The following is a 22158-nucleotide window of genomic DNA, read 5'->3' as shown; positions in this document are numbered from 1 at the left end:
TATCAATGGGACCTAATATCCTATGTTTTTCAGAGTTGTGGCTAAACGAGGACATGGATATAAAGTACCAGTCAAAAGTTTGGACACTTACTCATTCAAGGGTTTTTCTTTATTTTTACTATTCTACATTGTAGAATAATAGTGAAGACATCCAGACTATGAAATAATGTACTAACCAAAGTGTTAAACAAATCAAAATATATTTTATATTTTTCAAAGTAGCCACTCTTTGCCTTTGACAGTTTTGCACACTCTTGGCATTCTCTCAACCAGCTTCACCTGGAATCCTTTTCCAACAGTCTTGAAGTTCCCACATATACTGATCCTTTGTTGGCTGCTTTTCCTTCACTCTGCGGTACAACTCTTCCCAAACCATCTCAATTGGGTTGAGGTCGGGTGAATTGTGGAGGCAAGGTCATCTGGTGCAGCACTCTCCTTTGTCAAATAGCCCTTACACAGCCTGGAGGTGTGTTGGGTCATCGTCCTGTTGAAAATCAAATGATAGTTCCACTAAGCGCTAATCAGATGGGATGGAGTATCGCTGCAGAATGCTGTGGTAGCCATGCTGGTTAAGTGTGACTTGATTTCTAAATAAATCATAGACAGCACCCCCACACCATGCTTCACGGTGGGAACAACACATGCAGAGATCATCCGTTCACCTACACTGCGTCTCACAAAGACAGAACGTTGTCCATTGCTCGTTTCTTAGCACAAACAAGTCTCTTCTGGTGTTCTTTAGTAGAAGTTTCTTTGCAGCAATTCCACCATTAAAAGGCCTGATTCACGAAGTCTACTCTGATCAGTTGATGTTGAGATATGTTTGTTACTTGAACTCTGTGAAGCATTTATTTGGGCTGAAATTTCTGAGGATGGTAACTAATGAACCGCAGAGGTAACTGGGTCTTCCTTTCCTGTGACGATCCTCATGAGAGACAGTTTCATCATAGCGTTTGATGGTTTTTGCGCCTGCACTTGAAGAAACCTTCATGTCTTAAAGTAATTATGGACTGTCGTTTCCTTTTGCTTATTTGAGTTGTTCTTGTCATAATATGGACTTGGTCTTTTACCAAATTGGGCTATCTTCTGTATACCACCCCTACCTTATCACTTAACAACTGATTGGCTCAAACGTATTAAGAAGGAAAGTATTCTACAAATGAACTTTTAACAAAGTACACATGTTAATTGAAATGCATTCCAGGTGACTACCTCATGAAGCTGGTTGAGAGAATGCCAAGAGTGTGTAAAGCTGTCATCGAGGCAAAGGAAGGCTACTTTGAAGAATCTCAAATATATTTTAATTTGTTTAACAATTGTTTGGTTAGTACATGATTCCAAATGTCATTTCATAGTTTTGATGTCTTCACTATTATTCTACCATGTAGAAAATAGTAAAAATAAAGAAAAACCCTTGAATGAGTTGTTGTGTCCAAACATTTGACTGATACTGAACATCTCACTGGTTTTTCTATGCATCGTGTGGTGTGTGCTTTGTCCTCTACTGTAATCCCTATTCACCCACGACAGGAATGATCACCGACAATTGTGAGACAGCCTACAGTGCATTCGGAAAGAGTTCAGATCCCTTGACATTTTCCACATTTTGTTGCATTACAGCCTTATTCTAAAATTGATTAAATAGTTGTGTCCCTCCAATCTACATACATTACCCCATAATGACAAAGCAAAAACAGGTTTTTAGAATTTTGGGGTAAAATACAGAAATATTACATTTACATAATTATTCAGACCCTTTACTCAGTGCTTTGTTGAAGCACCTTTCTTTGGCAGCGATTACAGCCTCGAGTCTTCTTGGATATGACGCTACAAGCTTGGCACACCTGTATTTGGGGAGTTTCTCACTTTCTTCTCTGCAGATCCTCTCAAGCTCTGTCAGGTTGGATGGGAAGCGTCTCTGCATTGCTATTTTCAGGTCTCTCCTGAGATGTTTATTGGGTTCAAATCCGGGCTCTGGCTGGGCCACTAAAGGACATTCAGAGACTTGTCCCGAAGCCACTCCTGTGTTGTCTTGACTGTATGCTTAGGGTCGTTGTTCTGTTGGAAGGTGAACCTGCTCTGGAGCAGACATTGGACATTGCTGCCAACCTGGTGGGCTACGTCCACAACAACAGAGCCACTGCACTGCTGGAGACACCACAGTAATGGCAACACCTCTTCCAATCTATACAATTACTCTCTTTGGGGTCAATTCTAAGTTGATTTATGCACACCTAAATATCCTGTGCAATCACTTTTTGTATTACATTTACAGTGTTCATTCAGTGCCAAAAAATGGATATACCTGCTTTTCAAAATATACAACCAAAAAAATTATCAAATGCATTAAACAATGCAAGCTAGGTGCAATAATACCCTAGGTTCACACCCACAACCTTACCTAATATACAGGTATATTTAGTATCTATTGTTTATGAATGATAAGGTCTATTGCCTTACCCAGGTCTTTAACGGGTTTGTAGTCAGCAGCGGCAAGGCCACCCGTAACGGCACCCTGGAGATCTCTGTGGAGACCACCGGCCGCATCCTGCCCTTTCTGGCGTGCAACGGCGGCCTAAGTGTCCCCCAGGATTCCTCCATGGCAGTGACCCCCGACGCCCTCGCCCTATGGGATTCCCAATCACAGCGGATTGTGATACAGACCGGGATCGAACCAGGGTCTGTAGTGACGCCTCTAGCATGGTGATGCAGTGCCTTAGATCGCTGCACCACTCGGGAGCCCAGAGGTCAGGCCGGCTCCTATGCTGCAACGTGGTCTCCTGGAAGCCTTGGGCTTCCACTAATGAGGTAATCAACCTAAGATGGATAGTGGAGGCTGGTGGGAGGAGCGGGCTCACTGTAATGGCTGGAATGGAATCAATGGAACAATATGAAACATATGGAAACCACGTCTGACTACATTCCATTTACTGTACTCTATTTCAGCCGTTACAATGAGCCTATCCTCCTATAGCCACTCCCACCAGCCTCCATTGACCCATATAATTTACCCAATTGTGTTGTGAATATCATACGTAGACTACTAACCCTGTCCAATTTTTTAGAGTACCAGACACACGTGCGGAATTGGGATTTTCTTCCCCAGCATGATTGTGCGCATGCTGTTTGTGTCTGGTCGCTAATCAACACAAAAAGCAAAATAATTTTGAAAACATAGACTTAAAAACAAATGATCGCATCGACACAGTCCGCAAACTGGCTACACAAAGCTTGAGTAGGCTACCGCAAAGGGAATCTGAACTCTGTTCGCTAGAGGAGGCGGGTGTTTCAGCCTATGTAAAGGTGCCTATTGGATTTCTTTGCAGCGCATACATCATTTCAGATTTTCGAAATTGATAACATCTACAGAAGCATTGCCTCTATAGCTAATTCCGGACACTAATTTATTCTTCATCGCACGTCTTCTAAACTCCCGACTCCATTTAATGCCAAGATGTTTATTTTTGATTATACTTTTATAAAGCTTTTTGTGACGTGGATCATAATTACAGTTTCAGGTTGCGTGGAAAATACAACTATAATGGGACGCAGAATTAAACGTATATCAAACTCGCACAAATGCGACCAGTTATTTTTCGTATTTGTATTTCATTTCTTTCACTAGCAAATGCGAGTGAACTGTTGGCACTTTATTGTCCATCCTGTTAACGTTACTTTGAAACAATTAGTGTTTACCTTTCCACAAGACACCGAGTCGAAAAGGGATTTGTCAATGTGTTTACGTACAGCTGACAGTCGGCAAACTCAGCATCACAACAAACAGGAGGGGCAGACACGTCGAATAATGACGTATTAATCTCCATGTGTGTTGCAGCCCGAAAATAGGGTTGTTAGATTCACTCTGTGGATTTTTTTTTACATATATAAAAATCGGGCTCTTAATTTCTGCGTACGTGGACAGATAACTGAGTGGTTGGTACACAAAATACCAACAAAATGTTGGCAGGTCTGCTGCTTTATTTAGCAAGATAGGCCACATGACTCACGGTCTGTAGGAGCGAACCTTTTCGTGAACGGGGTGTTGTACCTAATGTCAACCTGCTCATAACCACTATTCCAGTGCTTTAAAGGGATAGTACTCTCAAATTACATGAGTTTATTTACCCTTCAATGTTCAGTAGCTTTAGAGATGTATAGTGCCGTTCACCTGTGTACCATTATACTAATTATTATTATAGAGAGCTGTAACCGCTGCAATGGATGGATACCTCGTGTACATTCGACCTCACTGTCTCAGTGGTAGCATGGCTGTATTAAAATGTACGTCCATGATGGTAGCAAGGCATAACTGGGTTTGAGGAATACAGAAGTTCCGTATAAAAATACAAGTTATATTTTATGAATAACAAAACAATATGGTGCTAACTTTAATACAGCCTTGTGTGGGTTAGGGTTACTAAAATTACATTGTGATATTTGCACAATTTTAGCCAGTTATTGTACCTTCAAATTCCAGTTAAATGTAATTGTGTGTGCAATTCTTAATGTTATATTCCAAATCCAGTGGTCTTCATTGCATTTCTTTAAATACATTTTCAAGAATAGGCTACAGTATGCTAGTAATGCACAATTATTGACAACAGTGCTGCATTTGAGTTATGTAGAAGTTAAAGTTTATTAGAGGCAAAAGAACCGCACACCTGTTTAGGCGAGGTGCTGGCTAACGGAGAATATACTTTGATGAAGACAGCTTGTCTGTCGAAACCGTGGTTATTCAATTCTTGCATCTGAGGTCCTAATGTGCAGCTCTCTTTTTTCCAAAACATTCCTGTCTAAAGTCATAAATGAATGTGTATTAAATTTGACAAATGTAGTCTTACTCTGCCCCTGAGCCATTTCATAACATGATGGTGGATATGTCCAGTTATTTGCGGAAAGAAAAACAGGAAGGACGAAGACTACCACTAGCCCGGGTGTGGCCTTGTAGCAGACTCCTTCTGCTAACCTTGGGGAAAAAATATACATTTTATCCATACCACAAACAAGTACCTTCTGAAAAGAATCTCAAAGTAGGACTTCATTCTTATTGATAGAAACTATTTGGTCCATTAAACCCCAAGTGCTTAGAGAAAATATGAATTCTTGCTTCAGCTAAGAAACTTCATGATTATATTCATTTGATTTACTAGTTTCAGTCACACCGGCAACTGGGAATTAAGTCCAGCCACACTCACCAATAGGTTGCACAATTCTGGTTGGTGGATTCTAACAGATTTCTGGAAACGTACTAAAATGTTGCAACCCTACTCACCAACAGTAGTAAGTACCCACTGTGACAATCATATAAGTCCTATTGCCAACATCAACAGGTTAAGAAAGAAAAGTGGATTTGTGAAACAAACTAGACTGAAATTATTGATCTAGTAAAAACAGGCTGGATTTAAGAGACGAGGCATAAACACAATATACTGTTCCTCTCATAAAAGGCGAGGGTTAATGTCAACTTCACCATTTAAGGCAATTCAACTTAGGTACTCTAATTGCATTCTAATAAACTATGCTGGTCTCTTTCATAATACAAAGACAACACCCTCGTTGTCAGGAGTCGAAGCCAACCTATTACAGTGTCTGGGGTTAACACCTTATTCCCTATACAGTGCACACATTTTGGTCACAAGTAGTGAACTATGAAGGGAATAGGGCTCCATTTCATAAGCAGCTTATGTCTGCTTCACCACAGCAGCAGTTTATAATAAGACATGAAATCAACAAATACAACCCTGGTCGGAACAGATGACCATGACTGGCAGCTTTGAACCAATGATGGTAACAACTGGACAAGACAGCCAACTAGGTTTGTGTGCATGGCTAGCTAATGTTAGCATGGACGGTGGGAGGGATGAGGGTGGGTGAACCACTGGTTTGGCAACAAAGAGGTAGGGTGGTTACATCATACGAGACCTGGGTTAAAAAAGTATTTGTTTTCTTTCAAACACTTTAGCTGGGCTTGATTAAGAAAGCACAGACTATTTGAACCCAGGTGTACATCATACCAGTGTTAAATGTGTTGTGGGGTACTTTGACTCATTCCATCATTCCGACCTGCAATGGATCAAGTATGGAACCAATTAATGCACTAAAAACACATAAGATTATGTAAACCAAATGTTAAAATCGAACAGAAACAGAGAGGGAGACTCAGCACGTTCTGTATCGCCATCTACACGGAGGATTTTACGTGTTCAGTGTGACTTGGTCCCAAGGCGTGCTCTCTAGTTCTCAGACATCTTGCGGATCATGTAGTTCAGGATGCCTCCGTTGTGGAAGTACGTCAGCTCCACGTCCGTGTCAAACCTCATCCTCACCTGGAATGTTTTGCCCGTGTCGAGCTGTGACGAAAGGGAAAAAGAGCGGTAGGATATTAGGATTAACTGCTGTTGATGCCGTATGTTCCAGGAGTAAGCTACCCAGCTAAGTATACGTTTATTTAACACTACAAAATAATAGTAAAATATGACCACATTACTATATACAAAGTATTGCCACAGAATCACAGTACAGAAAGTGAACAGAAACTACTAAGTTCCATTTGTTAGCTGTGTCATGAAAGGATCTAGAAACTCCTGCAAAATTGACCATATGAATGATTGGTAACCTTTCCTCAGTCCAGTATTTCCCATCCCATTTTATCATCAGCAGGCAGACCAACCTTAATGTCAACAATCATCCTGGGTGTGAGTGGCTCAGGGATGACCACGGTGTAGCGCTCGCGTCCTGTCAGCCCCAGGCTGTCTGCTGTGTCCCCAGCCAGGTACTCCAGAGGAATCACCCCCATTCCCACCAGGTTACTGCGGTGGATTCTCTCATAGCTCTCTGCCAGCACCGCCTTGATTCCCTGGGAGAGGGGCACAGAAGAGGGGTATCATGGGGTTATCCCTGCAGCCCGCCCTCCGAGAAACTCTTAATTATACATGACTGCCATGGCATCATCCAAGTGGGGGCTTCATTTTGGTAGTAGTGAAGGAGTAGCTAGCTACCTACTTACTACAGAGTCCATGGACTGCAATGGCTTAGCGAAAACTTCATCTGACTAAGTTATACTATGGAGAAGCCAGAAACAGTGAGACACCTTGATGAGACCGCGCTTCCTGCCTGCCTCTGACTTTCTCTCCCAGCTTGACCACCTCCCTCAGATGACCACTCAAGCCATGAACTTTCTAATGACTGTCCATCTCATGTTTTGCTAAATGACTTGTGCTTTGAAGTTCTTTGAAAAGCACTATACAAGTTGAATAAATTATTATCTAATTGTGTCTTTCTCATGGTGCCACCTGGTGTTTATGGCTTCTGTGTACATTGTCCCATAATGTGAAATAACAAATCCACACAGCTCACCAGAATCTTATCTTGGCTAATGGAAAGTATCATACAGGCAATGGCATTCAAATCTGTTTTTTCCATACATTCTTCTAATCTACAACATCATACATTATCAAAAGGTAATGTAAAAAAAAGATAACATATCAAAACACAGTTATGATAAGAGGAGAGACAGACCAGGAGGAAGGGACCTTTAGCGGCCCAGTCTCTCGAGCTGCCCGATCCGTACTCCTTCCCAGCCAGGATCATAAGGGGGAGGCCAGCCTGCTGGTAGCGCTCAGCAGCATCAAACACATCCAGCTGTAGAGAAACAGACAACCCAAGAATACACTGAATATTTACACATTGATTCAAGTGGACAACCAGAGTACATATAACAGCCATACAACAAGGAAACTGCAATATGCGGTCAAAATACAAGAACAAACTCTAAACATACATGTATTGTAAGTTATTACATAAGCAACATTTTTTTTAACTCATCTGATAATGTAATATCTTTATACATAATCTGGTGACTAAAATTATCCGGAGAATTATTACATTACAGAGATTATTATTGCAAATTATTACAGGGCCTTACCGTTTCATCAGAAGGTAAGTGCAGGGTGCGCGGAGCCTGCTTGTTCAGGAACTTGTTGAAGAGACGGATGTTGGCGAACGTGCCCCGGGCCATCACAGCATCGTTGCCACGCCGCGATCCGTACGAGTTGAAGTCACGTGGGTTTAAACTGCCAGGGCAAAGGATAAGAGAAAGATTAAACCTTTGACCCTTCATATAACTTCACTCTATCATAAACATACTAAAAAAACCAGCGTTAAATTTCACACTATCATGCGGACCAGAAATGTATACTCTGCTGGTTGGGATATTTTCATTCCGCATGATCCTTTCCAGCACGGTTCCAGCCATGGGGGGTGTATTACCAGGCAAGTGCAGTACAGTTCAGCTCAGTAGTATAAAAAAAGACTATTAGTAATGTGAAATAGTGACTGCTTCCCATCTCTCACCCTCTGCTGGTCAGGTACCGTGCTGCAGGACTGGTTCGGGCGATGTTCCCAGCAGGAGAGATGTGGTCTGTGGTCACAGAGTCACCGAAGTTCAGCAGCACGTAGGCGTTAGTTATGGACTTGGGGGTCTGTAGTTCCTTGGTCTGAATGAATCACCGAAAGGTTAAGGGGATAGTTCCGCAGAATTGCATGAATGACAATGACTTTATAATATTAGCAGTTGGTAAAAGTGTCTAGTTGTGTATTGCAGTCTCTTCTTGTCCATAGGCTACCTGGAAACAAATATATAAATATGTACTTTCTCTGAAATATCCCTTTAACGTAATCTGAAATCCAAGGGGAAAGAACTCCGACATTACGACAGCATTAGGTTAGTGTGTTGTACCAGTCCATCGAAGAAGGGTGGGGACTTGATGTAGGTGGACTTGGGGTCCCAGGTGTACAGCTTGTCTGAGGGGGCGTTGAGGGCGTTCCAGCGTTCATTCACTTTCTGACAGGGCGGAACAAGGTAGAACAGTCCCATATCAAAACTACAAAGACAACAACTTTTTACACTAATGTACTAACCAAAACCTTGAAAAAGTAACCTATTGACACACATTTTTACACTTTATGGCCTTCTAGAGGCTGAAATGTTGAGGTATTACTTAACCCCCCCCCACTAATCAACTTGTCTACACAATGAAACCAGGGGGGAAAAAATCATATAAAATTAATATCCAAAGAGTTGAGTTTACCTCAATCTTCTCATAAACCTCTTTGAACATAGCAGGAATGACAAACTGTCTCTCCACAGCCTGGATCTCCTCCCGTGTGGGCCAGATGTCCCTGAGGAAAACCTCCTTCCCTTTGTTGTTCAGAGCTACACCATGAAACCAGAGGTGGCAAAAGAAAAACAACAGAAACCAGTATCAGCACCGACAGCCCAATCTGTTTAAACATCTTGAGAGCTCCAGGAACAGTATATGTGTGAACCAGTGAAGGCTGGTGTCACCTTAAAATTGGAGGATTTGGCTCATTGTAATGGGTGGAATTGAATGAATGGAACCACTCAATTAATTTAATTCCACCCATTACAGCCTCCACTGGTGTGAATGCTATATAGAAAAACTACAGAACCATTGACAATTCACACCGTTGGTTTGAGGACACTCACCAATGGGCTCTGTATCAAAGTCAATCCTCACGGTTCCGGCGATAGCGTAGGCAATGACCAGCGGGGGAGAGGCCAGGTAATTGGCTCGTGTGTTGGGGTGGACACGCCCCTCAAAGTTCCTGTTACCTGATAGGATCCCAGCAGCTACTAGATCTCCCTGAAGGTAGAGGAACATGTGAGGAGCTGTAGCCATTGACCATGCAGGGTTGTGTTCATTAGGCACCCAAAAGAAAACGGACTGAAACGGGGGGATTAAATGGACCACCCCCCCCAAAAAATTGTGTTTTCCATTGCATGCGCTAATGAACACAGCCCAGGTGTGGGTGTAAAATGTTCAAAGTTAGTAGTTACCTGAGTAATGGCCTCCACCACAGGCTCTGGGAGGGGCCCACTGTTACCTATACATGTCATGCAGCCATAACCCACCACTTCAAACCTGACGGGGGGAAAATAACATATACCGACAAAAAGGAAATTATAAACTGGGTGGTTCGAGCCCTGAATGCTGATTGGCTGAAAGCCATGGTATATCATGGGTATGATAATAGAAAAAAAAGTATCATGTTGGTAAGCAGTTTATAATAGCAATAAGGCACCTCAGCAGTTTGTGGTATATGGCCAATATACCACAGAGCTGCACATAAGAACAGCCCTTAGCCGTGGTGTACTGGCCATATACCACAACTCCTCGGGCCTTATTGCTTAAATACGTCACACACTGTCATCCTGAAATGGAGGATAAAGAAGCTAGGAAAGACTTTTGAGCTGAACCCCTCATTCTCCAGACAATTAGTCTTCAGGAAGGAGTGCCTTACCCGAGCTGGAAGAGGTAGTCCATGACGCCACTCTCCTTTAGGTAGTAGGTGACCACTCCGCTGCCGGGCGACAGGCTGGTCTTGATGTAGGGCTTCATGCTCAGACCAGCCTCGATGGCCTTCTTCGCCAGGAGACCTGAAAAGCAACGCAGAGCCAATTCAACCTTATTGACTAAGCAACTTCCCAGATATGAATCCAATTACAGCTGCTGATAGCTGGGGTGTGTTCATTGGGGCAAGTAACGGAAAACGTTGGAAACGTTTTTAGCAGCAGAAAACAAAAGGATAACATTTATTTTTGGAGTCCAGGTAGTCCCTCTGTTCCATCAATTTAGTCTGCTTGGTGTCTAACAAACACAACACAGACAGCGCAGGGTATGAGGTATGGAGCGAGGGATACGTACCAGCCCCCAGCATAACAGAGGGGTTGCTGGTGTTGGTACAGCTGGTGATGGCAGCAATGACCACTGAGCCGTGGGAGAGGCTGTACTCCTTGTCATTGTATTGGAATGGAACCTTCACGTGGTGAAGCTCCGGAGTCACCTGGAAACCCTTGAAGCCTTGCTGCAATGGCACAAGTCCACAGAGTTAGAAAAGCTAGTGGGCTCACCTTTAGAACCTATAGGTTTTCTAACTCTGTGCACACCTCATACACACATGCAAATATAAAAAGGGAAGGACTTGAGATAACAGGATGCTATTAGCATGTAGATACCAAAAAAGTCAGTGTTAAGCAGGTGTCGTCATTACCTTAGCTGCCAGGCATGCCTCAAAGTCAGTCTTCATGTCCGACACAGCCACCCTGTCCTGAGGCCTCTTGGGACCACTGCAGCACGGAACCACGGTGCTCAGGTCCAGCTCATGCACCTGCATAAGATGGAGAGCGGAGGCGGCACAGAGGGAAAATCACAATGAGACCGAAAGCAAAAGGAGGAGATTAAAAGGGAGACTTGCCAATCATTTCACAGATACATGCCAATCATACACTTGTCAAATCATTTTCAAAACAGAATGACTTCCAAAAGTCCCCATAGCTAGTCTAGCATGCCTGACAATCTTTAATCAAATACATCCAGAAACTACAAGTCCTAATTTCTAAATGACTAAAGGTGTTTGAAAAGGATCCACTGTGGAACAGAGTACCTGGGTAAAGTCAGGGTCCTGGGAGGAGTTGCTGTAGTCTCTGAACATGGCTACTGCTTTCAGATACCTGGTGATGTAATCCAGCTTCTCAGCATCTCTCCCTGGGCAGAGTGAGCAGGGGAAAGAGGAATGAGGAAAGAAAATGAAGAATCCAGACATGAAGTAAATTAGACTTTGCCAGTTACATCTACAGTTCCCTCAGGTTTTTAATACTACTATTATCAGCCCCGTTTTACATTTAAAATGTATTCAGAAAGGTTTTTGCCATTACAAAAGGAGAAAAATTACTCCGCTAAGTAGGTGGTGTAACATTCAAAGGCTGTTTGAAAGTTTGCAATTAAAAAAAAAGAGGCCAATGTAATATCTGTATTGCTTTCCATCGGAATCAGAAACATTGTAAATATAGACAAGTGCTGCTCATGTGCATTGGTGTGGATATCTCACCTGTCTGCTCCAGGTACTGAAGACTGATGTGGTCTACAGGGAAAAAAGCTGCAGTAGCGCCGTACTCTGGGCACATGTTGGCGATGGTGGCTCGATCAGCTATGGATAGCTGTGCCACACCTGGCCCGAAGAACTCCACAAACTTCCCCACGACGCCGACCTGGCGCAGGTGCTGTGGGTACAGAGGGGGAGAATGGGACACTCAGACAAACAGTGTTTCTATGTGACATACACTGGTGAAATGAAATTGCTGCCACTGTTTATCTACAACTAATCTATTCAATACAACTTTATTTATCCCCTTATCAAATCAACACAATTCTCCAAACCAATAGCATTGATAGGGCTACTTTGCTGAATCATTTCATGCCTTGAGCTGCATTGAATAGACAGATTTGTCCAAAAGAGATGTCCATTGATAAAACAGTGGCAGTCGTGGAACCGCGTAACCAGTTACCTTAGTGACGGTGAGGACGATGTCGGTTGAGGTGATGAACTTGTTGGGGGTGCCCTGTAACCTGTAGCCGATGACTTCGGGGAGCACCATGCTGATTGGCTGGCCCAGCATGACGGCCTCCGCCTCGATCCCGCCCACACCTACAACAAACATGTACGACAGGATTTATTCCAGCTCTGGGCACATTCCAGTAGCATGGCTAGATAGCTCAACTACATTTTGGGGTTTGGTTTATTGGTAGCTAAGTACTGTCCACTTGGAACAAAACAAAAAAAACTCCAGTAATTTGTAAATGCAGTAATTTTGTAATTTGGGTGAACTATCCCTTTTAACACCATTAGTAAAGATTTGAGTCAATCCCATGTATCTTTTTAACAGTGTACATAATCCAATCTAGTAATTACCCCAGCCCAGCACGCCCAGGCCGTCAATCATGGTGGTGTGGGAGTCGGTGCCCACCAGACTGTCAGGGTAGTAGTAGCCGTTCTGGTCAAACACCACCCTGGCCAGGTACTCCAGGTTGACCTGGTGCACTATCCCCGAACCGGGGGGAATGATACGCATGTTCTGGAATGCTTTGGAGCCCCACTGTGGAACGGGAGCGGGGATCAAGATCAATAGTTTATGGAGGCTTGTGGGTTTTATACATGATATTGTTATTGCTATGATTGAAAGAGGGCCATGTGTGTTGTAAATTGTGTGGCCTTTATGAAAGGCTTATGAGTTAAACTACAGGTTTGAATGGTGGACAAAGGGTTTGGATACCTTTAAGAACTCAAATCGCTCTCTGTTTCTGTCAAACTCCAAGTCCTGGTTTTTCTGGAGGCTGTCAGACCTGGAAAAAGAAAAATATCAATTGACTCAATCTGAATTTCTTAAAAACACATAATCAGTACTCATAAAAGTAAAACATCTAGGAAAGGAGTTGAGGAGTATTTCAGCAATCAAGATATGCAACTTTCAGAATACAGAAATCTGGCCCGCTGGATGAGTTTTGAATCATATGATGCAAAATGCATCATTGGGGCCTGATTTCTGGATTTTGAAAGTTACAGTACATATCTTGAAAACTTGATTGCTGACATGCTAAACATTTTGGAACTATATCAACAATTGACTACTGAAACAAATACCAAAATAAAACTCTAGCCAAAAGCTTTCTTTTAAGTTCCAGGTGAAAATTACACAAATGTCATAATGTACATCTCCTAATATGTTTACTTGAAAGTAGAATGAGCACAAAATTACAAATCTGTAAGAAACAGTGTATCAGCGTTGGGAATTGGGAATATTTTGCTTTATAGGTTTACACCTCTCGGGACAAAATAGCAGTTAATATTTGCAACAATGTCAGCTTGGAGACTCACCTACATTGTGACCATGCTGTCATTATTTCAGCGTTATGCAACATTATGATGACTGGTGGTCAACAGAAGTGTTGAAATCTACAGGCTCCACTAAGTCTCTTAAGAGCAAAGTCCAACAAACAAGCTCACCCTACAGAACATTCCACTCTGTGCTTACACATCAGCCTGTGTTTGCTTCATAAATATGTAATAAAAGGTGTAATAAATCCTCCAGCAATTAGCCTGTGTAGCAGTATTTCACTGAAATGACCAGTATTCATAAACTTCTAATTCACAACAATTCCTCCTGAATGGAAATTCACTTAATGTTCAGCCCTACTTTAATTGACACCCCCCACACACACACACACACACACACAAATCTGACCCCCCACACTTACTTCCTGTTGAAGTCCACCTGGATGGAATGATCAATGACAAGGTCCGCTGGACATACTGGGTTGATCTTCTCTGGATCTCCACCCAGCTTCTTCACAGCGTCGCGCATTGCAGCAAAGTCCACTACTGCAGGCACTCCACTGCAAGGAGAAAGAGACAGGCCACAAGTTATAATATAAATCCATTCACTATTCAAAGCAACCCCTTTAAAAAGGGAAAGAAAAGCCACCTCAATTTGGATACCTGCCCATCAGCTTTTCCCAGTTTACAATACAGATAGTACCATGGCATATTTTACCATTAAAGATTTCTCATGAGCACACCTGCAGAATTGATACACCATCTGGTCTAACTCACGTGAAATCCTGCAGGATGACCCTGGCAGGTTTGAATGGCACCTCTACGCTTTGAGTCTGGGTCTGCTTCCAGTTCAGGATGCTCTCCACGTCTGACCCCTTCACCAGGAACCCATCACAGTTCCTCACAGCCGACTCAAGCAGCACACGGATGGAGAATGGCAGGCGGTCTTGTAGGAGGTGGGAAGCATTTCATATTAACCATCAAGTTTGAAGTTCAAAAATAGTGACAGTGCAATTAACTGAAATGTAATTCATGAATCAGAATAAATCTAGTTTGAGCATTTACTCAAATTAACTAAATGTCAGTACATTTCCAGAATTTAGCCTAGTACACCAACCATGCTCACCACCAATTGCCAAAGGGGTTATGGTACTTTGAGATCCTACCATATCTGGGGTCTCCAAGCTTTGAGAGGTTGTAGAACTTGTGGTCGGGGATGTTTGGGTCCAGAGCCTCAACTATGTGTGCAAAAGGATTACTCATGGCTGTAGACTTTCTCCCTCTCTCACACATACACCTGGGGTTACCTGGAGGAAACAATTTAAGGTTCAGTGTCAAAAACAGTGGCAACTTCTTATGGATTGACATTAAGGGTTGCCCTATTGCCCAGGACAAGTGACCTGAGCAGTCACAAAAGTTGAGCCTGCTCCCGTGGTTGCCCCATTGCTCAGGTACTTTGTAATTTTAAAAATATATATATTTTTTTAAAAAATTAAAAACTTATAACAACCAAATGCAAAGAATTCCAGTCTTCTGGAATTTTCTGGTTCCTCTCCTGTGTGTAGGTGAAAATCGCTACTTACTGCTTTTTTATCTTTTTACGGGAGAACCTGTTAGGTCAAGGAAGTTTCAGCACGGACAGACAGGGAAGTACGATTCCAGCTAAATGCTGGGTATAACAGACCTGTGAATTAGCCTAGTACGGTGTTCCAAAACACAATATTTCTGGAATACTACTATCCTCTGCTGCATATTAAATTAGGCTAATCACTCAACAAGTGGAAAAAACTTGAGCATTGTTCAAACTGTGGTTTGAACTAATTCACTACCAATCCCCATCTAACATCCTTTTTATACTCAGGAAAATGCAACCAAATAGCCTACAAATCGTGCTTGATAGGAATAGGCTAGAAGTATTAGCATAAGCCTATTGCCTAAAAATGAAGATTCTCTGCCAAGGTTGAACAGACAGTGAAATCTGCAAACAACATCAGCCTCTATGAATGTGTAATCAGAAGTCAAACAGAGTATTTGTGATGTAAGGGTACCCAAGGTTAATACGTGTCCCCATATTTATCTGTGTCAAAGGGGATACCTCTGATAAGAAAGTGCATCTTTGTAGCACCCTTGTGACTTTGAGGACAAATGGAATTGAAGGGAGCGTTAAAAAAATAACAGTCAACTCATGATGACCTAAGATTGCCTTGTGCCGCAATGTACTCTCGCAACTTTCCAAGTACTGCCCTGTTACAGTATCCATTAGCAAATAACCAGATTTTGAAATATAACTACATTCTCCAGAACTCCCGGGGCATACATTTTCTCAAGTAAGCGTATGTTAAAATGTTCGTGTGAATGTTAAAGTTGTTAACTAAATGGTTAGCCCAAGATATATCCTAGTAGTGTCTGGAGCAGGTCATTTTTATTTTATTAGAATGGGAAAAATAATGAGATTCTATTATGGGTTGGATTTTACAGGGGGGGGGTGTTAGGCCTGTTATTCGTTACACGATATCTAAGACAGTCATACTAGCCTGAGAAGTTGATAAAGCTAGCGTTGAGGCAATCAGGAAATAGTATCCGACTAAACTCAACTTCAAGATAGTAGCCTAACCCATTGGGACCAAGATTGGGTCCTGAACTGACAGTCTCCCACACCAGACACTGCTAACAACAACAGGCTTTGTGCGGTTCTAGTGTTAAACATGATAATAGAGAGAGCGAGATGAGACATTTAGGGATTTCTAACAGCGGCTAACTAGAACTATACCTACGCCTGGCTAAATTAGTTAGTTACTGTAGCTAGCTAGTTGACTTAGCTAGCTGGCTAGCGTATCTTGCTAGCTTTGAATAGCCATCAACGTCACCGGTTACTAACCAGTTATGCTGAGTCACAGCACTTGCCCTTAATAACTTTAAATACAGTAAATTTACTTTGAAAGCATGGCGAAGATTACAAATAATTGCAAAAAACAGTCACACATACCACTTCTTCTCTTTACAGTTGAAGCGAAGCTAATGTTTATTTTTTATTTTTTTGTTCTGGTCGCTAGCTTGTCGGACGCGATGACGTATATAAACCTTGAATTGCTAACGCTATGTATTGGCCATTGAGAGGCTTTGAAGGCATGGGTCGGTCATATGACACTCCCTAGTAAGGAGCAGTCCGCCATAGGAACTAATGAATGGAATTCTACAGTATTTCAATTAAATGTTTCAAGGACAAAATGACATGTATTTAAGTATTTTTGTTGTTGTTGTAGTGGGGACAGAAACATTAGTACTCTCTAAAAAATACTTTAAGGGAAATGTTTTATATATTTGTATGTTTAGCTTGCATAATATCATTTAAAATTATGCATTAAAGTGTCTGTAATAGAATAAACGTGTCAAAAACTAATGTAGACATTAATATGTGCATTTCTATATTTTCCTAAATATTTTTTACAACAGTGGGGGAGTTGGCTTCAACACAGCTCCCCCCAACAGTCATCTCGTGTATATATATGAATCATTGGTCCAAAGCTCCAAGACCTAAGTCCACTGATAAGTCCTAGCAGTGAGGGAGTGAGTGACTGACATTTTTTCTTCTTCTTCTGAATGGGTAATAATATGGTTGATAACATCTTCTTCAAATAATGTTGATAGGCAGGTGTTTTTTCTGACCGATCACTGCTTAGAATCCAATACATGTGAATGTGTCAACAAGCCTAAACCCTACTGATTCTTCATTAATGTGTGTAAAAAAAAAAGAAGGCTGTCCTGCTCCCCTCCTCTCTACCTACATTTCCTTCACAGTCCCGTCAGTTTCCCTTGAGTGCCGTTAGTTTGGCTGTTTAGCCTGCCTTAGTTATCCACCACCCATCATAGCCCTGCCATTCCCAACCAATCAGAGCACATGGAAAGGCGCATCTGGACACTGCACCCACCCACTCAGGTCAGTGTTATCGTTGTCCGAAGAAAGAAGAAACACATTTCTGAGGACTATTTGTATTGTGGACAGTAACAAGAATACCTGAAAGTGGTGGGTGCATCAAATCCATTTGGAGTAACACAAGTACTCTTCCACCAAGGTTCACTCCCAGTCAAGATTCATGTTATATGACGAGTGTGTGTGTGTGTGTGTGTGTGTGTGTGTGTGTGTGTGTGTGTGTTGATGAAGAGGAAAAGGAAATAAATCCCTAAAAAGAGAAGCATCGGCATTGTTCTGACTAGACATCCTGTGGAGGGTCAGAACCCAAATCACAGTCAGCATAATTGTATTAGTGGGTGAGGGCATTCACAGCCAACCACTCAGACGGGTGAGGGCACACCAGCCAACCATTTTTATAATGTGCATTAAAAGATTATAGGTCACCTTTATAGCTTGATAGCTATTGTCTGACAGAATTTGTTACCTACACAATACACAATAGATTGTATCATATCACATGGTAGGTCTAACAACCATTTAAAAACACAACAGAACAGTGCTGTGTATCACTTCATCTTGAATGACACAAGATAAAGATTTAAACTAACTTTTTCAAATAGATAATTGGACACTCTGTATGAGGAAACAATCCATTTCTCAACCATGCTTGTCAAGTTAATTCCATGTTGTCACTCTCACTCTCTGAGTTAGGACTTTTCAATGGTCATTTTGAAAGATCGGTCAGTACACTGGTAATTTGATATCTCATAGGCCTAAATAAGCTCTTTTCTTGCCAAAGGGACATATGTAACAGACAAGTAATGACAAAATGACGTTTGAGTGTGACATGGAATGATTTACTTTTGCAAAACATCTTCATTCACCATTTAAATGGAATATCTTCCCTTCATTTCTTTCATGATAAGGGAAATTCCCCATGTCCATAGAAAATCATAACAAAAAGTATCCCATTTTCATTTGAACAAATAACATGCTGACAATATATTTACAACTGGTGCTAGCTTGCTTGAACTAATCATCTATCGCGAGAATGAATGATTTGCTCATCTTGATACGTCTTCAGATCAGTTATATAGGTAGCAGTATTAAGGAGGGTTCAACGATGGAGCTCCTTCCTCCTTTTGCTGCCTTCCCTGGTCCTCTGCATTCTATAGGTCTTCTTAGCCTGCGCTCTCTCTTTCCCCAGAACCTCAGTGTCATCCAGGATCGTCAGGCTTGGGATCTGACTGATCACATACTGCCTGTGTGGGAAGACAAATATGGTATATAGGCTAATATTTGACAGCACTGAAAATTATTTGACAGTGTGTCACGCTGTACATTAGCTTACGACTGATTCAGGTTCTTTGGGGCCTCCCGAGTGGCGCAGCGGTCTAAGGCACTGCATCTCAGTACTAGAGGCGTCACTACAGACCCTGGTTTGATCCCGGGCGGTATCGCAACCGGCCGTGATCGGGCTCTGCACAATTGGCCCAGTGTTGTCCGGGTTAGGGGAGGGTTTGGCTGGGGTAGGCCGTCATTCTAAATAAGAATTTGTTCTTAACTTACTTGCCTAGTTAAATAAAGGTAAAAAAATGTTTAAATGAAGCTGTCATGGATCGGGGACAAAATATATCACAGCCAGATGTCTATCATACAACATCTGATTCCTTCAGGCACCGACTCTGTAACTTATTTAGAGTTATAGAATCATATCCTGCTCCTATTACCGTGTCACAATACATCATTGTCATCTCATTTGTTTTTAAATACACAGGTGAAGCTTTAGTGTATCAGCTGTGTTCACTCAAGCTCACCTGTAGTCTATGTACTGGGGCAGACTCCCTCCATTGAAGTAGCTGGGTGCTGCCTCGTTGTTCATCATGCTGAGGATCCTAAATGAAGTAGAAATATCCAGAGGTCAGACAACGACACTGAAAATGGTCTTTGTGGTATGGTGTCATGTTTTTTGTACATTGTATTACCATACCATTACCATGCTCCACAATGTTGCACCATACTGAACCCCAAAGAAGTTGGCTTTAACAGAAACAAAATGACACCCAAGCAAAAAAACACACACACACACACACACAGTAAAAGCCATTCTTACTTGATGTTGGGAAACTTGCGGCGGATCTCCTCCACGAAGATGGGCAGATTACTGATCTTGTTCTTGTTGATCCACACGGTGGTGACGCTTGGCATGTAGGGGAACTTGACGTGGGACGAATAGATGTTGCAGTCCAGGATCAGAGTGCTGAGCTGCTCCAGTTCACCCAGGAGAGCTGGGCTCCGTTGGCAGCGGAGTGAAGGAGAGATTGCTTGTGTGAATGTGCAGCGTGTACATATCATGTCAGGATTGGGTTCAATTCCATTTAAATTCCAGTCAATTCAGAAAATTAAACAAATTAAAATTCTCCTTACTGAAAAGCATTTGACGAGAACTGGAATTGGAATTTCAGTATACTTCCTAAATTGACTGGAATTTACATGGAACTGACCCCAACCCTGTTGCATGTCTCGTATTTCTTTGTGTCAGAGAGAGATGTGTTTGTGTTGCTTGTATGTATGTCTTCAACAGTGTGGTTTTGCATCTCTGGTGAGTGTATGTACATGACTACAAGTGTGTGTGTGTGTCGACTGCGTGTAATATGTGTGTATGTGTGCATATACTGTCTGTGTACAGGGCCCATAACAGAAGGATACTCCTCCAGCAGGTTGTAGCTGAGGTCCAACACTTCCAGGGTGTGTTGCTGGGCTAGTATGACTTCGTAGGGGATCTCTAGCAAGCCCTGGTAGGCAAAGGAGAGACTTCGAAGCCCCAGCACTGGGCCTGGCTGACCGGGCTGGCTATACTGGCCTGGTGCAGCAGGCAGCCCCTCTGTCTCCATGGCTAAGAAGCCGAGCTACAGCCTCCGAACACCTCACTCCTCGGTGCCAACTAGCCAGATTACCAGGGTATTCAGATACATGGCGCCGTAATCCCTGAAATCCACCCTCAAATCAAAACAAAGGTATAATGGTTTAATTATTGAGAGTACTTACTACCAAAAACAATTTTCTAGGAGTTAAACATAAGAAGCCAAAATGCTCATTCCAGACCCAAATGTTTTCTGAATAGTACAGGTCATATAACTGACTGACAAAAGAGTTATTACTCAGGCAAACCTGGGTTAATATACTATTTGAAATCTTTCAAATACTTTTAGCTTTGCTTCAGCCTGCCAGGAGTGCCATCTGGTTGGGGTTTGCATTTTTGGGAGATTTCTATTGGTTCCATTGCAACAGGCAAGCTCAATCAAGTACAGCTAAAGTATTTGAAATTATTTCAATTAGTATTTAGTCCCTGATCAGCAGGATTGAATGTAAAGCAGCAGCTGCAGTAGCCCTTCAGGACCATCATTGAAGACCTCAACAATTTCCCCTAATTTGTCACCTTTGAGACGTGTTGGTACATCTTGAACTTTGGAATGTTGACATGAGTGAAGAACACCATTGGTCAAAAAAACTACACTAACAGAATCCAAACATGTTCTGGCTAGAGGAATAAAATACAGTACTTCACCATCACCGAGGTGATTCAGTTTTCATTCGGTTCACCTAATGACCTTTATTTGTAGCATGCAGTAGGTCAACAGCAGTGCCTGTTCTCATGTGTTATTATAGTCATTTCATCCTTAGATCCAGGCTGGACACTATGAATGATCCACTGTGTTAGTTAGAAAACCAGACCAAATGCCTGTGCATGTAATTTACTCAGCGGCAGGTAGCCTAGTGATTAAGAGCCTTGTGCCATTAACCAACAAGTTGCTGGTTTGAATACCCAAGCCAACTAGGTGAAAAAAAATCTGTCAATGTGCCCTTGAGCAAGGCACTTAACCCTAATTTCTCCTGTAAATCGCTCTGGATAAGAGTGTCTGGTAATTTTTTGTGCATTTAATGTCAACTGAAGGTAATCAAGGCAGATCCGCCTGGTTCTACAAACATCTATAAATCTTGCCATCGAAAACATCATATAAAAAAAACTATGCTTGTATGGTCAGCAACTCTTAAAAAAAACAATCTACATCGCTCAAGGATAATACGAAGACAGCAGAGCAGTCTCTTAAACTTGTCAGATACCTAGGACCATTAATATTAAACAGGTCAACTTAAAACAGACAAACAACTTAAACAGCATTTAAAAACAAAACATACAGCACATTATAAACATATCTATATACAAATTTTAATCATTAATTTGACCCAACTCACCAATATGTGTAGTGAGGTGGTTCAGGCAGGTCTACCAGCTGAGATGCAGTCTGCTCACTGCACATAAAAGGCACTCATTCATGGGACAGCTCTGGATCACAAGATCGAGATAATCACATTGGCCATTAACCCCCTCCTCTCCACATGTTCTCCCAAAGGCTAAGACCCAGGCCACGTTGCTGATAGAAATAGTAATGAATAGAGCTGACATGATTCCTTGTTCCACCTGTCAGAGAGGCATTTTCGTTCTACATAATTTATTTCTATCTGATATTTCCACAATGTACAGTTATTCC

The 22158-nt window shown here is 42.1% G+C and overlaps 2 protein-coding genes across 5 annotated transcripts; both read right to left on the bottom strand.

Moving 5' to 3' along the window:
- Positions 1–4617: 4617 nt before the first annotated feature.
- aco1 (aconitase 1, soluble) lies at positions 4618–16783 on the bottom strand. Of its 2 annotated transcripts, none has more exons than XM_029666936.2 (21): positions 16679–16783; positions 14859–14999; positions 14470–14638; positions 14115–14252; positions 13133–13202; positions 12772–12955; positions 12368–12507; positions 11911–12082; positions 11467–11567; positions 11074–11190; positions 10728–10887; positions 10324–10459; positions 9860–9944; positions 9509–9665; positions 9090–9214; positions 8738–8842; positions 8353–8495; positions 7925–8072; positions 7519–7641; positions 6671–6856; positions 4618–6350 (listed from the first exon to the last, which is right to left on the bottom strand). In XM_029666936.2, the coding sequence occupies exons 2-21, from the start codon at positions 14983–14985 to the stop codon at positions 6234–6236; spliced, it is 2703 nt and encodes a 900-aa protein (XP_029522796.1). In that variant the 5' UTR covers positions 14986–14999; positions 16679–16783; the 3' UTR covers positions 4618–6233. The 2 variants fall into 2 exon arrangements, with proteins under 2 accessions (XP_029522796.1, XP_029522797.1); XM_029666937.2 differs by lacking the exon at positions 16679–16783 and adding an exon at positions 15276–15516.
- A 1657-nt stretch (positions 16784–18440) lies between these two features.
- On the bottom strand, positions 18441–21965 carry LOC115133559 (uncharacterized). Of its 3 annotated transcripts, XR_010464584.1 has the most exons (6): positions 21863–21965; positions 20315–20605; positions 19719–19898; positions 19423–19500; positions 18957–19147; positions 18778–18867 (listed from the first exon to the last, which is right to left on the bottom strand). XR_010464584.1 is itself a non-coding variant. In XM_029666935.2 (5 exons), exons 2-5 carry the CDS (start codon positions 20497–20499, stop codon positions 18723–18725), a joined length of 588 nt encoding a protein of 195 aa, XP_029522795.2. In that variant the 5' UTR covers positions 20500–20605; positions 21863–21965; the 3' UTR covers positions 18441–18722. The 3 variants fall into 3 exon arrangements, 2 of the variants coding, with proteins under 2 accessions (XP_029522795.2, XP_064877985.1); XM_029666935.2 differs by lacking the exon at positions 18957–19147 and having other exon boundaries at positions 18441–18867; XM_065021913.1 differs by having other exon boundaries at positions 18778–19147.
- Between the last annotated feature and the right edge of the window lie 193 nt (positions 21966–22158).

The sequence above is a fragment of the Oncorhynchus nerka genome, linkage group LG8 (assembly GCF_034236695.1).
Source record: "Oncorhynchus nerka isolate Pitt River linkage group LG8, Oner_Uvic_2.0, whole genome shotgun sequence".
NCBI classification, from domain to species: Eukaryota; Metazoa; Chordata; class Actinopteri; order Salmoniformes; family Salmonidae; genus Oncorhynchus; species Oncorhynchus nerka.
Note: the sequence above shows the minus strand (reverse complement) of the source record. Positions and strands in the feature narration are given on the sequence as shown.